Source organism: Hordeum vulgare, chromosome 2H, assembly GCF_904849725.1.
Source record: "Hordeum vulgare subsp. vulgare chromosome 2H, MorexV3_pseudomolecules_assembly, whole genome shotgun sequence".
NCBI classification, from domain to species: Eukaryota; Viridiplantae; Streptophyta; class Magnoliopsida; order Poales; family Poaceae; genus Hordeum; species Hordeum vulgare.
The window spans coordinates 26943089-26960818 of record NC_058519.1 but is presented as its reverse complement, the minus strand read 5'-3'; the positions used below and the strand labels follow the sequence as shown (position 1 = coordinate 26960818).

General features: G+C 44.1%; 1 protein-coding gene across 1 annotated transcript; it reads right to left on the bottom strand.

The window, feature by feature from the left end:
* Nucleotides 1–15357: 15357 nt before the first annotated feature.
* LOC123429377 (mannose/glucose-specific lectin-like) lies at nucleotides 15358–16912 on the bottom strand. The gene is made up of 4 exons (XM_045113417.1): nucleotides 16547–16912; nucleotides 16160–16346; nucleotides 15849–16049; nucleotides 15358–15759 (listed from the first exon to the last, which is right to left on the bottom strand). Exons 1-4 carry the CDS (start codon nucleotides 16825–16827, stop codon nucleotides 15514–15516), a joined length of 915 nt encoding a protein of 304 aa, XP_044969352.1. The 5' UTR covers nucleotides 16828–16912; the 3' UTR covers nucleotides 15358–15513.
* Between the last annotated feature and the right edge of the window lie 818 nt (nucleotides 16913–17730).

The window sequence follows — 17730 nt, the reverse complement described above, 5'->3', positions numbered from 1 at the left end:
AATATGGGTACAGATACACACATATTCCGAAGAGCAGTACCAGATATATAATAGTGATTGGCTACGGGAATATAGTCTTAGTTTAATACATAATTTGACAGGATGCAGTGAAGAGACGCTCTCTCATGTTGAAACATGAATAGCAGCAGAACCTGAGATTCTCAATCCTTGATTTTCTCTATATGTGGAAGTCTGTGTAATCAGTGTATTTTTTCTGCATTATTTTTGTGTGGAATCCAATCATTTGCATAACATACAACAACTACATCTGCCCGCAGAACAAATCAATTCTATGGGACTAAAAGTTGTCATAAATTTAAATTAGCTGAATGTCTCAAACATGTCTGACAACCTGCAGAAACCTACAAAATCCGAAGTGTAATATATCAGTGCAACAGAAAAGACGAGAGAGGAGAGCTCCAAGCGGTCGACCAGATCGGGCGACAGCAGAGGAGAGCTCCAGGACAGGAAGGGGTGGGAAGGGGTGACTGGAAGACGAGCTTGAGATGGCAGGTGAAGGTGGAGATGTGGTGGAGATGTGCAGAAGTGAGGGCAGAGGCATTGCGCGAACCTCAAAGTAGCAGAGAGCTCGAGGGTTCAGAGGAAAATGGCGACAACGGATGGGGCGGTGGATGGATGGGTGAGGAAGAGAGATGAGGATAGGCTTGGAAGGGGAAGCCAACGAATTTGACTAGATTAGACGAGGTGTACACGTGATGGTGTACGTGGCCTCCATCTAAAATTTACTAGATAAGTATGTTTTTCTATGATGATGAGGGAACTGTGTGTGGTTCGGTCTTCAGATCTACTTCAAATAGTGCCAAAAATTGTTTGCTAGCATTTTTCATAGGTAAAACATGTTTTTGTTTGATGGTTAGCTTTCTGCATAGTTAATACATATTTTCGTTTGAATATTAACGACAACAACAACTATATAGAAACAATCTCACTTCAATCCCCACTACTTTTCCATCCAAAATAAATTCGTTTGCATTTAAATCTTTTGAAAATCCTAAGAAAAACATTTTAAAAATCATTTAAAATTGGTCACGTAATTTTCAAAATTCATATTTAAAAACTTGCTGTGTCCCCTGCCATTTTAGCATATTAGTAGCCCAAATGGCTAGAACTCAACCCTTTTACCCCATAATCCTCGATTCAATCCCACATAAGCTTATTTTGTTATTTTTTTTATTGAGCATGTATTTTTTATATTAATAAAACAAAGAACTGTGGGCCGCTTTTAAGGGTTTTTGTTCCACGCACAAATTTAAATATATGGCGCACAAATTTTTAAACGGAGTGAGTACTCAAAATGAAAATATATGAAACACTGGTGAGCATAATAAAATGTGTTGATAACCTATCGAGGTATTTAACGTGCTTCATTAATTAAGCTGGTCTTTTTTTCCTCTCCGAAGAGCATATGCGAAAACCGTAAGAGTCTAAAGATTTTTTATTCAGTTGTAACACATGTACGTGTGACAAATTGAGACGAAAAAGGAGGGAAATAGCTGTAGTCATAAGACATGTAACAATGTCTCCCATTGCAACGTACGGGCATTTGTGCTAGTTACCATCTGACATGTCGATGGTGCATCACCTAGGGTTCAAGTTCGATGCCCAATATGAAGTTCAATATGCAACGAGTTGCATATTGACGAAACTCCACGTTTATTATTTAGTTCTATCCTGATTAAATACACGGCAATATTAACTGTGATTAAACATGGCAAGAGGTGAAGCGTAATTAATCTACCTATCTAGCATTTTAAATGAGGTCGGAAATGACATATAGCACCTCCGAGACGACCTCTCATCTTAATTTACAATTATGTCCAGATCTGAACTAATGCATTTAATTAGTTGTTAAACAGCAAAACAAATAGGTTCACGTGATTCTACGCGTCATTTCGAGCAAGCTACACATAAAGAACATCTCCAACGGAGCTACGGTTCAAAAGATACAAGCACCGCAAGATATGATGACATGAAAGCAATATGTGTGCAACGACGGCTACGAGCACTTCAAAACAAACAACCAGCAAGAGAAAATGAAACTACACAAGATTCTAAGCAAGTTTCATGTAGGACACGATCAAATCGGAGCTACGGATCAAAAACTACGAGCAAAACAAGAATTGACTACAATCTGTCAAAATCAGCCACATAGCACTTTCTACGCCCCACAACTACGAGCTACACAACTCCGTTAAACTCAAGCAAGGCATGACACGAAAGAGGGCAAGAAGCTCTACTACAAACAACTAACAACAACTAGCATGGCAACAAGGAGCTCTAGGAAAAGAAGACACAAAATGGCATCTCACGCACTATTTCAGACTTAGTGAAAATAACACCTCATGAAAGTGCAGTTTTCGGCCTGAAGGCATATTGACAGCAGCACAACCCTAAGCTACAGGTCTCCAAATGGCATTAAAATTAACAGCATGCTAGGGAAACACAAGGGGTACAACTAACTACATTGGACCAACCTCAAAAGAGCTACAGATCACAAGATGCAAGCAAGACAAGACAGCAACAAAATATAACAGATTCCAGACTTAGAAATATTTCAGCACGTCCAAAACAGCACTATTTCTAGCAACTTGAGAGCAAGCAAAACACACCCTAACATGCATTTCTATTGCAACTAAAAATACCAGGGGCTAAACAAAACATCCAAAATCAACTCTCTAGTTGACAACTAATTCAAACGAGGCACGAAATAAATCCTACGAATTAATCAAAGGGGCAATATAGCAAAATATTTCGCGAACTAACTTACTCGAAAGCTAAAACTAATTGCACAGAAAAATCCATGGAATTTTTCTACCCCGAAAACATATAAAATATGTGGGGTTTGCACCACAAAATAAAGCCACATATTAATGCGGGAAAATAACCTATATACGGGAAAATAAACTAGAGGCAATTCTCTACACGCAAAAATACCAACGGCTACTCTAAAATACCTGGAATAATGGTCCTAAAAACATAGACATTTCTAATACGCCATACGAACAATCCGGACTTGCGCGAAAATGAAATACGGGGCGCATCCTATTAAAACAGCATGTTACTCTAGGCATCCGGCACGCCAATCGACGCCAAACAATTATGCAAGTTTGAAATACGTAATCTACATGAAAAACTACACGAGATACATATTCAATACGTCGCGATCCGATACACGGTTTCAAATCTACGGGCATACGAAAATATCCTAATTTCCTGAAATTATTAAGTCGCAGAAAATCCCTAAATTCTAATCGGGCCAAAACTGATAAGCGCAAGATACTAAAACGTGCACATGCGCTGGATAGAGGGGCAGAGGGGCGCTCACATTGGGCCTAGCTCAAGTCGGCCTGGTGATGGGCTCGGGGAAGCGGTCCGGCTTGGGGCGGAGTGGCCGAAGCGGCGCTGACGCGGGGGTGGGCCGAGCTGGCCTGGGCCGGCGCTGGCGAGCGGGACGACTGGGCCGGCTGCGGGGCCCATTGGCGGGCGCTGGAGGAGCCGAGGCCCAGGCGGGAGGAGCTGAGGCTCGGGTCAATGGGGCATGGCGGCGGGGCTCCTGCGGCGCGGATGCTGGGCCTAGGGCGCTCGGCCCAGGCGCGCTGGGACGGCCCACGCGGCGGGAAGGCGAGTGCTGCACTCGCGTCGGTTCCAGGCGAGGAGGAACTGGCGGCGGGACTCGATCGAGGCAGCATGGGTCGCGGTGTCAGGGCGGCGGCGGGACACGGGACCCTATCTGGATCCCCAGATCGCGGAATGGGGCGGCGCTCGGTCAAAGTCCGACCAGATCGAGCGGGAAGGCGGCCTCCCGAGGAGATCAACGAGGGAGCGACACCTGAGAGCTGGCCACCTGGCCCACAGCGGCGCAGCGGGACGGGACTCTCCTGAGCTGGGCTAGAGCGGCACTGGGGAAGAGGGGAACCCGAGGCAGGGAGCTGGGGGATGCAGGGGCTCGCTTGCTGTAGTCTTCCTGGCGGGGAAAGCTAGGTGAGCATCTGACTGGAAGGTGGGGTAAACAAGGAAGGAGACCAGGTGGTTTGCGGCGGCGGCGTAGGACAGGGGAGAATTTCTAGGGTCTCTGTCTATTTGAGCTAGGGTAGCCTATAAAGCTAGTGGGTTAGGTATAGAGGTATCTGGACCTTTCGATTTAGATCGGGTGATTCAGATAATTAGGGTAGGGAGTCCAATGGACAAACCGAAGACGATTTAAAGTAAAACCGGGTTGATCTGGACCTAACGGTCACGAGCACCCGGTTCGGGTTTCGGGAGGTCTCCGGACTAGGCTACGCGTATGGTCGGTGCACTGTGTAGAGGGGCTCAGCAGGGATGAGAGGGAAAACGGGCGGCGCGGCAACGATTTTAAAACACCGACAGACGTCCGACGGTAGACCGAATACGGTGCCGCTACGGTCGATCGTTCGGGTACCAGACGGACTCCGATCGCGACGAAATTCGACAGGGGCCTGGCTATATTAAAATAAGACCGCACGTCAAATCTCAACCCGACCAGAGAAAGTTTTATGCACACTTTTAAGACAGGGTTTCGACGGTGCCGCGGGCGCGTGCGTGTGTGGTCAGGCTCGGAACGAACAACGACGAGAACCGGCAACTAACAACGGATGCAACTTTTGAAAACTGGCGGCAACGGAGATGCCGATGCAATGCTGATGATGCGCATGATGTGATGATGACGCGACAAATAAAAATAGACACACGTCAAAAACGGAAAGAAAAGGGGAATCTTCTGGAACGTCGACATCGGGCTGTCACACGGGGCCTCGTGGGCATTGGTCCCGGTTCGTGTGGACCCATTTGTCCCGGTTCTAGGCACGAACCGGGACCAATGGGCCGCGCTCCTGGCCCACATCCATTGGTACCGGTTCATGCCTTGAACCGGTTTAGAAGGGGGGGCTTTAGCCCCGGTTTATGCCACGAACAAATGAAATTCTATCATTTGTGTGTTGTGTTTCTATCATTTGTATTATGTTTCTGCTAGTGTGTTGTGTCCTAGATGTAATTCTATCATTTGTGCATTGTTGTGAACTTGAACAAATGTAATGTTGTGCCCTAGATGTAATGGATACTGTTGGGGAACGTCGCAAGGGAAACAAAAATTTTCCTACGCGCACGAAGACCTATCATGGTGATGTCCATCTACGAGAGGGGATGAGTGATCTACGTACCCTTGTAGATCGTACAGCAGAAGCGTTAGTGAACGCGGTTGATGTAGTGGAACGTCCTCACGTCCCTCGATCCGCCCCGCGAACAATCCCGCGATCAGTCCCACGATCTAGTACCGAACGGACGGCACCTCCGCGTTCAGCACACGTACAACTCGACGATGATCTCGGCCTTCTTGATCCAGCAAGAGAGACGGAGAGGTAGAAGAGTTCTCCAGCAGCGTGACGGCGCTCCGGAGGTTGGTGATGATCTTGTCTCAGCAGGGCTCCGCCCGAGCTCCGCAGAAACGCGATCTAGAGGAAAAACTATGGAGGTATGTGGTCGGGCAGCCGTGAGAAAGTCGTCTCAAATCAGCCCTAAAACCTCCGTATATATAGGTGGGAGGGAGGGGAGGAGGCAGCCTCAAAACCCAAAGGTTTGGCCGAAATTGGAGGTGGAGGAGTCCTACTCCAATCCTACTTGGAGTAGGATTCCACCTTCCCACTTGGAAACTCTTTCCACCTTGTGTTTTTTCCTTCTCAAACCTTATGGGCCTTAGTGGGAACTTATTCCAGCCCACTAGGGGCTGGTTTATCTCTTCCCATAGCCCATGAGCCCCCTTGGGGCGTGACACCCCTCCCGATGGTCCCCGGCACCCCTCCCGGCACTCCCGGTACACTACCGATGAGCCCGAAACTTTTCCGGTAATGCACGAAAACCTTCCGGTAACCAAATGAGGTCATCCTATATATCAATCTTCGTTTCCGGACCATTCCGGAAACCCTCGTGACGTCCGTGATCTCATCCGGGACTCCGAACAACATTCGGTAACCAACCATATAACTCAAATACGCATAAAACAACGTCGAACCTTAAGTGTGCAGACCCTGCGGGTTCGAGAACTATGTAGACATGACCCGAGAGACTCCTCGGTCAATATCCAATAGCGGGACCTGGATGCCCATATTGGATCCTACATATTCTACGAAGATCTTATCGTTTGAACCTCAGTGCCAAGGATTCATATAATCCCGTATGTCATTCCCTTTGTCCTTCGGTATGTTACTTGCCCGAGATTCGATCGTCAGTATCCGTATACCTATTTCAATCTCGTTTACTGGCAAGTCTCTTTACTCGTTCCGTAATACAAGATCCCGCAACTTACACTAAGTTACATTGCTTGCAAGGCTTGTGTGTGATGTTGTATTACCGAGTGGGCCCCGAGATACCTCTCCGTTCACACGGAGTGACAAATCCCAGTCTTGATCCATACTAACTCAACTAACACCTTCGGAGATACCTGTAGAGCATCTTTATAGTCACCCAGTTACGTTGCGACGTTTGATACACACAAAGCATTCCTCCGGTGTCAGTGAGTTATATGATCTCATGGTCATAGGAATAAATACTTGACACGCAGAAAACAGTAGCAACAAAATGACACGATCAACATGCTACGTCTATTAGTTTGGGTCTAGTCCATCACATGATTCTCCTAATGATGTGATCCCGTTATCAAGTGACAACACTCGCCTATGGCCAGGAAACCTTGACCATCTTTGATTAACGAGCTAGTCAACTAGAGGCTTACTAGGGACAGTGTTTTGTCTATGTATCTACACAAGTATTGTGTTTCCAATCAATACAATTATAGCATGGATAATAAACGATTATCATGAACTAAGAAATATAATAATAACTAATTTATTATTGCCTCTAGGGCATATTTCCAACAGTCTCCCACTTGCACTAGAGTCAATAATCTAGTTCACATCACCATGTGATTCCAACGAATCCAACACCCATATAGTTATGGGGTCTGATCATGTCTTGCTTGTGAGAGAGGTTTTAGTCAACGGTTCTGAAACTTTCAGATCCGTGCGTTCTTTACAAATCTTTATGTCATCTTATAGATGCTGCTACTACGTGCTATTCGGAAATACTCCAAATATCCACTCTACTATATGAATCCGTTTCACTACTCATAGTTATTCAGATTAGTGTCAAAGCTTGCATCGACGTTACCCTTTACGACGAACTCTTTAACCACCTCCATAATCGAGAAAAATTCCTTAGTCCATTTGTTACTAAGGATAAATTTTGACCGCTGCTAGTGATTCAAACATGGATCACTCTCTGTACCTCTCAACATACTTTGAGTCAAGGCACACTTCAGGTGCGGTACACAGCATGGCATACTTTAGATTCTACGGCTAAGGCATAGAAGACGACCTTCATCTATTCTCTTTATTCTGCCGTGGTCGGGTTTTGAGTCTTACTCAAATTCACACCTCACAACGCAACCAAGAACTCCTTCTTTGCTGGTCTATTTTGAACTCTTTCAAAAACTTGTCAAGGCATGCATCTTGTTGAAACTTCTATTAAGCGCTTTCGATCTATCTCCATAGATCTTTGATGCTCAACCTTCAAGTAGCATAATCCAGGTACTCCTTTGAAAACTTCTTTCAAACAACCTTGTATGCTTTACAGAAATTCTACATTACTTCTGATCCACAATATGTCAACCACATATACCTATCAGAAATTCTATAGTGCTCCCACTCACTTCTTTGGAAATACAAGTTTCTCATAAACCTTGTACACACCCAAAATCTTTGATCATCTCATCAAAGTGCTTATTCCAACTCCGAGATGCTTGCACCAGTCCATTGAAGGATCACTGGAGCTTGCATACTTGCTAGTATCTTTAGGATCGACAAAACCTTCTGGTTGTATCACATACAATGTTTGCTCAAGGAAACCGTCGAGGAAACAATGTTTTGACATCCTACGTGCAATATTTCATAAATAATGCAGCAACTACTAACATAATTCTAACAGACCTTTAGCATCGCTACGAGTGAGAAAGACTCATCATAGTCAACTGTTTGATCTTGTCGAAAACATCTTTGCGACAAGTCGAGCTTTTCTTAATAGTGACTTATCACCATCATCGTCTGTCTTCTTTTAAAGATCCATCTTTACTCAATAGTCCTATGAACATCAAGTAATTCTTCCAAAGTCTACACTTTGTTTTCATCCATGGATCCTCTCTCGGATTTCATGGCTTCCAGCCATTTGTCGGAATCTGGGCCCACCATCGCTTTCTCCATAAATCGTAGGTTCACTGTTGCTCAACAACATGACCTCCAAGACAGGGTTACCGTACTACTCTGCAGCAGTACGCGACCTTGTCGACCTACGAGGTTTGTAGTAACTTGATTCGAAGCTCAATGATCATCATCATCAGCTTCCACTTCAATTGGTGTAGGCGCCACATGAACAACTTCCTGCGCCCTGCTACACACTGCTTGAAGTGATGGTTCAATAACCTCATCAAGTTCTACCACCCTCCCACTCAATTCTTTCGAGAGAAACCTTTCCTCGAGAAAGGATCCTTTTCTAGAAACAAACACTTTGCTTTCGGATCTGAGATAGGAGATGTACCCAACTGTTTTGGATATCCTATGAAGATGCATTTATCCGCTTTGGGTTCGAGCTTATCAGACTGAAACTTTTTCACATAAGTGTCGAAACCCCAAACTTTCAAGAAACGACAGTTTAGATTTCTCTAAACCTCAGTCTATACTGTGTCATCTCAATGGAAATACGCGGTGCCCTATTTAAAGTGAGTGCGGTTGTCTCTAATGCATAACCCATAAACGATAGTGGTAATTCGATAAGAGACATCATAGTATGCACCATACCAAATAGTGTGTGGCTATGACGTTCAGACACATCATCACACTATGATGTTCCAGGTGGCATGAACTGCGAAACAATTTCCACATTGTCTTAACTGTGTACCAAAACTCGTAACTCAGATATTCATTTCCATGATCATATCGTAGACAGTTTATCCTCTTGTTACGACGAACTTCACTCTGAAACGGAATTGAACTTTTCAACATTTCAGACTTGTGATTCATTAAGTAAATACTCCTGTATCTACTCAAGTCGTCAGTGAAGTAAGAACATAATGATATCCACTGCGTGCCTCAGCACTCATTGGACTGCATACATCAAAATGTATCACTTCCAACAAGTTACTATCTTGTTTCATCTCAATGAAAACAAGGCTTTGCTCATGTGGTATGATTTGCATGTCACGAGTGATTCGAAATCAGGTGAGTAAAGATCCATCAGCATGGACCCTCTTCATGCAATTTATACTAACATGACTCAAGCGGCAGTGCCACAAGTAAGTGGTACTATCATCATTAACTCGTATCTTTCGGCACCAATGTGTAACACTACAATCGAGATTCAATAAACCATTGAAGGTGATTATTCAAGCAAATAGAGTAACCATTATTCTCTTTGAATGAATAATCGTATTGCAATAAACACGATCCAATCATGTTCATGCTTAACGCAAGCACCAAATAACAATTATTTAGGTTCAACACCAATCCCGATGGTAGAGGGAGCGTGCGACGTTTGATCATATCAACCTTGGAAACACTTCCAACACGTATCGTCACCTCGCCTTTAGCTAGTCTCCGTTTATGCCGTAGCTTTCATTTCGCGTTACTAATCACTTAGCAACCGAACCAGTATCCAATACCCTCGTGCTACTAGGAGTACTAGTAAAGTACACATCAACATTATGTATATCAAATATACTTCTCTCGACTTTTGCCAGCCTTCTTATCTACCAAGTATCTAGAGTTGCTCCGCCTCAGTGACTGTTCCCCTTATTACAGAAGCACTTAGTCTCGGGTTTGGGTTTAATCTTGGGTCTCTTCATTAGTGCAGCAACTGTTTTGCCGTTTCACGAAGTATCCCTTCTAGCCCTCGCCTTTCTTGAAACTTAGTGGTTTTTCAAACCATCAACTATTGATGCTCCTTCTTGATTTCTACTTTCGCAGTGTCAAACGTCGCGAATCTCTCAAAGATCATTGTATCTATCCTTGATATGTTATAGTTCATCACGAAGCTCTCAAAGCTTGGTGGCAGTGACTTTTGGAGAACCATCACTATCTCATCTGGAAGATTAGCTCCCACTTGATTCAAGTGATTGTCGTACTCAGACAATCTGAGCACGCGCTCAACGATTGAGCTTTTCTCCTTTACTTTGTGGTCAAAGAATTTTGTTGGAGGTCTCGTACCTCTTAACAAGGGCACAAGCATGAAATCACAATTTCATCTCTTTAGAACATCACTTATGTTCCGTGACGTTTAAAACGTTTTCGGTGCCTTGCTTCTAAGCCATTAAGTACTTTGCACTGAACTATCGTGTAGTCATCAGAAACGTGTATGTCGGATGTTCACAGCATCCACAGACGATGCTCGAGGTGCAGCACACCGAGTGGTGCATTAAGGACATAAGCCTTCTGCACAGCAACGAGGACAATCCTCGGTTTTACAGACTCAGCCTGCAAAGTTTGCTACTATCAATTTTCAACTAAATTTTCTCTAGGAACATAAAAAAAACAGTAGAGCTATAGCGCAAGCTACATCGTAATTCGCAAAGACCATTAGACTATGTTCATGACAATTAGTTCAATTAATCATATTACTTAAGAACTCCCACTCAAAAAGTACATCTCTCTAGTCATTTGAGTGGTACATGATCCAAATCCACTATCTCAAGTCCGATCATCACGTGAGTCGAGAATAGTTTCAGTGGTAAGCATCCCTATGCTAATCATATCAACTATACGATTCATGCTCGACCTTTCGGTCTCATGTGTTCCGAGGCCATGTCTGCACATGCTAGGCTCGTCAAGCTTAACCCGAGTGTTCTGCGTGTGCAACTGTTTTGCACCCGTTGTATGTGAACGTTGAGTCTATCACACCCGATCATCACGTGGTGTCTCGAAACGAAGAACTGTCGCAACGGTGCACAGTCGGGGAGAACACAACTTCGTCTTGAAATTTTAGTGAGAGATCACCTCATAATGCTACCGTCGTTCTAAGCAAAATAAGGTGCATAAAAGGATTAACATCACATGCAATTCATAAGTGACATGATATGGCCATCATCACGTGCTTCTTGATCTCCATCACCAAAGCACCGGCACGATCTTCTTGTCACCGGCGCCACACCATGATCATCCATCAACGTGTTGCCATCGGGGTTGTCGTGCTACTTATGCTATTACTACTAAAGCTACATCCTAGCAAAATAGTAAACGCATCTGCAAGCACAAACGTTAGTATAAAGACAACCCTATGGCTCCTGCCGGTTGCCGTACCATCGACGTGCAAGTCGATATTTCTATTACAACATGATCATCTCATACATCCAATATATCACATCACATCGTTGGCCATATCACATCACAATCATACCCTGCAAAAACAAGTTAGACGTCCTCTAATTTTGTTGTTGCATGTTTTACGTGGTGACCGAGGGTATCTAGTAGGATCGCATCTTACTTACGCAAACACCACAACGGAGATATATGAGTTGCTATTTAACCTCATCCAAGGACCTCCTCGGTCAAATTCGATTCAACTAAAGTTGGAGAAACAGTCACTTGCCAGTCATCTTTGAGCAAAGGGGGTTACTCGTAACGATGAAACCAGTCTCTCGTAAGCGTACGAGTAATGTCGGTCCAAGCCGCTTCAATCCAACAATACCGCGGAATCAAGAAAAGACTAAGGAGGGCAGCAAAACGCACATCACCGCCCACAAACACTTTTGTGTTCTACTCGAGAAGACATCTACGCATGAACCTAGCTCTGATACCACTGTTGGGGAACGTCGCAAGGGAAACAAAAAATTTCCTACGCGCACGAAGACCTATCATGGTGATGTCCATCTACGAGAGGGGATGAGTGATCTACGTACCCTTGTAGATCGTACAGCAGAAGCGTTAGTGAACGCGGTTGATGTAGTGGAACGTCCTCACGTCCCTCGATCCGCCCCGCGAACAATCCCGCGATCAGTCCCACGATCTAGTACCGAACGGACGGCACCTCCGCGTTCAGCACACGTACAACTCGACGATGATCTCGGCCTTCTTGATCCAGCAAGAGATACGGAGAGGTAGAAGAGTTCTCCGGCAGCGTGACGGCGCTCCGGAGGTTGGTGATGATCTTGTCTCAGCAGGGCTCCGCCCGAGCTCCGCAGAAACGCGATCTAGAGGAAAAACTATGGAGGTATGTGGTCGGGCAGCCGTGAGAAAGTCGTCTCAAATCAGCCCTAAAACCTCCGTATATATAGGTGGGAGGGAGGGGAGGAGGCAGCCTCAAAACCCAAAGGTTTGGCCGAAATTGGAGGTGGAGGAGTCCTACTCCAATCCTACTTGGAGTAGGATTCCACCTTCCCACTTGGAAACTCTTTCCACCTTGTGTTTTTTCCTTCTCAAACCTTATGGGCCTTAGTGGGAACTTATTCCAGCCCACTAGGGGCTGGTTTATCTCTTCCCATAGCCCATGAGCCCCCTTGGGGCGTGACACCCCTCCCGATGGTCCCCGGCACCCCTCCCGGCACTCCCGGTACACTACCGATGAGCCCGAAACTTTTCCGGTAATGCACGAAAACCTTCCGGTAACCAAATGAGGTCATCCTATATATCAATCTTCGTTTCCGGACCATTCCGGAAACCCTCGTGACGTCCGTGATCTCATCCGGGACTCCGAACAACATTCGATAACCAACCATATAACTCAAATACGCATAAAACAACGTCGAACCTTAAGTGTGCAGACCCTGCGGGTTCGAGAACTATGTAGACATGACCCGAGAGACTCCTCGGTCAATATCCAATAGCGGGACCTGGATGCCCATATTGGATCCTACATATTCTACGAAGATCTTATCGTTTGAACCTCAGTGCCAAGGATTCATATAATCCCGTATGTCATTCCCTTTGTCCTTCGGTATGTTACTTGCCCGAGATTCGATCGTCAGTATCCGTATACCTATTTCAATCTCGTTTACTGGCAAGTCTCTTTACTCGTTCCGTAATACAAGATCCCGCAACTTACACTAAGTTACATTGCTTGCAAGGCTTGTGTGTGATGTTGTATTACCGAGTGGGCCCCGAGATACCTCTCCGTTCACACGGAGTGACAAATCCCAGTCTTGATCCATACTAACTCAACTAACACCTTCGGAGATACCTGTAGAGCATCTTTATAGTCACCCAGTTACGTTGCGACGTTTGATACACACAAAGCATTCCTCCGGTGTCAGTGAGTTATATGATCTCATGGTCATAGGAATAAATACTTGACACGCAGAAAACAGTAGCAACAAAATGACACGATCAACATGCTACGTCTATTAGTTTGGGTCTAGTCCATCACATGATTCTCCTAATGATGTGATCCCGTTATCAAGTGACAACACTCGCCTATGGCCAGGAAACCTTGACCATCTTTGATTAACGAGCTAGTCAACTAGAGGCTTACTAGGGACAGTGTTTTGTCTATGTATCCACACAAGTATTGTGTTTCCAATCAATACAATTATAGCATGGATAATAAACGATTATCATGAACTAAGAAATATAATAATAACTAATTTATTATTGCCTCTAGGGCATATTTCCAACAGATACCAATGCCAACTTGGAACCTTTTGAGAGTTCATTTCAAATGTTTTTTAATTTCATGGTCTTATAACTCAAAATAATCAGTAAATGCATGAAAAATAACAAATGAAGTCAGAAATGGTTGTCAATTGATGATGTGGCTTTGAATGGTGCATTTTGAACACAGAAAAACTATGGAGTTCAAATAAGTTCAAAAAAATGAAATCCCTTTATAACAGATGAGTTTCCGTATGAAACCCTGATACTTCGAAAGAGATTGTCCGTTCTGTACACGAAGTGCATCCAGTTTTTGCCTCTAGTATTATTGAAACTAAAATTATATAGAATTTTGTTACAAACTTTAATAGCAAAAAGAATTATCATAAAAGAAAATAAATAAGTAATTAGAATTTTGTTCAAAACATTAAAAGCAAAAAGAATTATCATAAAAGAAAATAAATAAGTAATTAGAATTTTGTTACAAACTTTAATAGCAAAAATAATTATCGTAAAAGAAAATAAATAAGTAACTAGAAACAAAAAAGAAAGCAAAAAACAGGATTTTTTTTTTAAAAAGTGCCACCTACATGGCCACCACGACCTGCATACGACTAGAAACCCATTACTAGGGCCAGGATGCAGGCCCGCAGTAGGCCCAATAGGCCCACAAGCACAGAGAGTGATTTTTTGTGGATTTCATCATGACTTTTATTATAAATAGGAAATATCAAGTGCCCATTTGTCGGAAGAGGAATTAGATGGCATTCCGGCAAAACAAAGCCCATTTTTTATGTCATTGCTCCATAAATGTAATGTTAAATTACTTATGATTTGGTTTAACTTTCAGTCCGTCGGAATTCCTCGTGCGACTTTTAGTATGTTTTTGATAGACGAATCCCAATTATTATCGTGGGAGTCATTTCCTATTATTCTTCTCCCGATATATTACTTGGTATAATGCATGAGAAAGGGAGAGGAAACGGCCAGTACTTACGATCAAAAAATCAGAGGGAGAATCCCGACTGTTGTTGTGGGGGTCGCTTCGTCTTCCTCTTCTCGCGATATATACCTTGTTATAATGCACGAGAGAGGGAAAGGAAGCGACCAGCACCAACGGTTGAAATGTCGGAGGAAGAATCACGAGTGTTCTCGTGGGGTCGTTGCCCTCTTCTTCTTCATCTTCTCACGATATATATATCTAGGTATCATGAGCAAGAGAAGAAGAGGAAGCGACCAGCACCGACGGTAAAAATATCAGAGGAAGAATCCCCTCCTTCATTCCCGCGTGCTAGAGATTTTAATAATGCACACGGGAATGAAAAGAGGAGCGATCATCACCGAAGATCAAAATATTAGTGTGAGGGAATGTCCACCAACATACACCAACATATCAGTGTGAGGGAGTGTCCATCAATATAATCTCACTTTATGTGCTGCATGTGCTGATTCAAAACAGAACTTCACGGGCTGGTGCGTAGAGCAAAAGGAAATACTTTGCTACCCTTCATATTGGGTTCAATCTTTCACATAACTATGGTAGGGCCATGGGTTTCAGGTATAGCTTTTCTTTTGTTTCCTGCTTTGTTTCTATTACTGTTGTCGTGTTCTTGTTTTATCCTGCTTGGGGCTTGGTCTTTTAGTTTTGAACAAATGCCCGTTATATTATTATTACATGAAACACATCGCACATATATAAAAAAACGGATCCTTTTATTCATCACAACAAAGACAACTACAGGCCCACAGGGCGACTACATAGGATCTTCTGGAGTAGAACAGACTACTCGATCCCATCTTGTTATTCGAATTGGAAACAAACACTGAAAATAAGAACACTAGCCTCTATTGGTTAGAGTGGGCGCACGTAGACACCAAGCGCATCAAGATATATCCCACTGCGCGCAAAGAACCCAACGATGCTACTATTCTTCTGCACGGCTATGGTGAAAGGGGTTCCCTTCGCTTCTCCGAAAGGCCCGTACGTCTTCACATTCGTGATAAATTTCAAGGAAGTTATTATGTTGTGTCGGTCTTTGTCATAAATGCCGAATGTTCCAGAAACTTCCTTCACAAACTCAGAAGCGCCGAGCACAAACTGCATTGGAACGAAAAAGAGAAGTACGATTAGTGGCTTATATATGCAAGTGCGAAAATTCCATAAATATTTCTTCGGGGTCCACTGACCGTGTTTTGATTTCCTCCCGAACCTCCCCATGGTCCAGCATTGTGCTTCTGTCCAGTCTGGTCAACATAAGAAAATTTGATTGAATCAATAATTGAGCCGCTGCTAACAGTGATGCTCTCTAGTCGCCTTGGTACTGCCTCTAAAATGTCTTTATCACCCCCTCCATTTCCACCCCATGGTCCAAGCTTTGTGAGAAGGCTCTACATGATATAATGATTATATGATGTTTTGTTTAAATAAAAGGATCAATTAATGTGGGCAAAAATTGATAGCTATATCTTGAAATAAATACGTGCGGTATTCAGCAAACCTCTGATTTCAACACGGGGCAAAACCCATGGATAGTGAGTTCTATGATGTTACCGTCGCTCCTTTGTTCATGGAACTTTTTGTGGATGACACCGTTTGCCATTGCAAACTGTCCCGTCCCACCAACAATAGCCCACTCGCCTTCTTCAACAGATATCCCCATCACTTGAAGCGTTGACCCCTTAAACCTGTACAATGTTCATATATTGTTAGTACATGTATCATGCACCCAAATAGACTGTAATAGGGTACTTCCTAATAATAGAATCAGATGTAATCTAACTATAATGTATATGAAAATGTGTCACTTGACAAAGATATATAACCGTGTTTTCTAATTTTGCGACAACTAATGTATATATAACCATGTGTTTGTGTGTGTACGCACCTTTCAATCTCAAAGGTTATGCTGAAAGTATTCTCCCAGTTACCAGCATAGATATGCAGGCCTTGCGCACGCGCAACGACAGTGGCGCCAGGGCTAGGGCCATCACATATCGACCAGTTGTTAACAACAGTCGAACCCAAACCAGTAGTGGCATTGGAGTCTATTATAACTGACTGATTTTGGTTTGAACCGAGGGGCGTGTGGAAAAGGTACAGGTTGCTGAAGTTGAGCTCAGTGATCTCTACAAACGCGGCGGAGGGAGTTATCTGGAAATTGGCCATGGTGACTGGTGAGTTGGGCGGGGCTCTGGCTCAAGAGATGATGTAGGCTTATGAGATGCTAGTATTGCTGTGTGTGATAACAGGAAGGTTGGGAGTGTTATTTATAGATAGCCAGGGCCAATGCAAGCGTGTCTAGGCTTAGATGGAGCGCCACATCCCACGTGTTTTGTGCTTGTGAGGATCAGCCATGTGTACCATGAACACGCTAGGATACGTACAAGGGGAGAACTGTTGGTGCTGACTCACCGTTGTGCATCACGAGCAAGGGAATCACTCGTTTTTAGATATGATGACAGTAAGAAATAAACGCTCGTACGGGTAACTCATACTGTACCTTAGATTTTGGTGTGGTGCGCTTCATTGAAGTGGCGGAGCTTGGTGGGTGTCAGCCTAGGCCATGCCCCCCTGGGCTCAAAGGAAACAAGCCTATATCCATTCATGTTAGGTCTATTTTTCGCTACAAATCAGTTAAAAGTAATGAGGTCTGCCACCCCTCCCATGTTTTTGGCTCAAGCTCTGCCATTGTTAAATAGCGATGACGGTCAAGCCAAGCAACCAGTTGTGTCAACACGACCGACAGAGTGGGTTTCCCGCCGACGTGACTGTCTAATGCTGGCATGAGGACGGAGGGCAGCCCATATGTATGTTGTAGTTAGTCATGTTGTTGTCAGGTCCAGTCATGACTGTTTGGCATTGAACGGGCGTGGAGACCAGGATGCGGCATGGGGGGCGCTCTCAGCCGGCGCACCGCTTCAATGTTGGCTGTACTGAGAGGCCCCTCCTTCTCTAGGTTGGCATGAATGTGGCAGAGAGAGCTGAGATGCGTTGGCACATGAGATGTTTTTGGGTGGACCCAAGGTGTCCGATGCTTACGTGGCTGCGGTCTGGATGCCCACAAAGCCT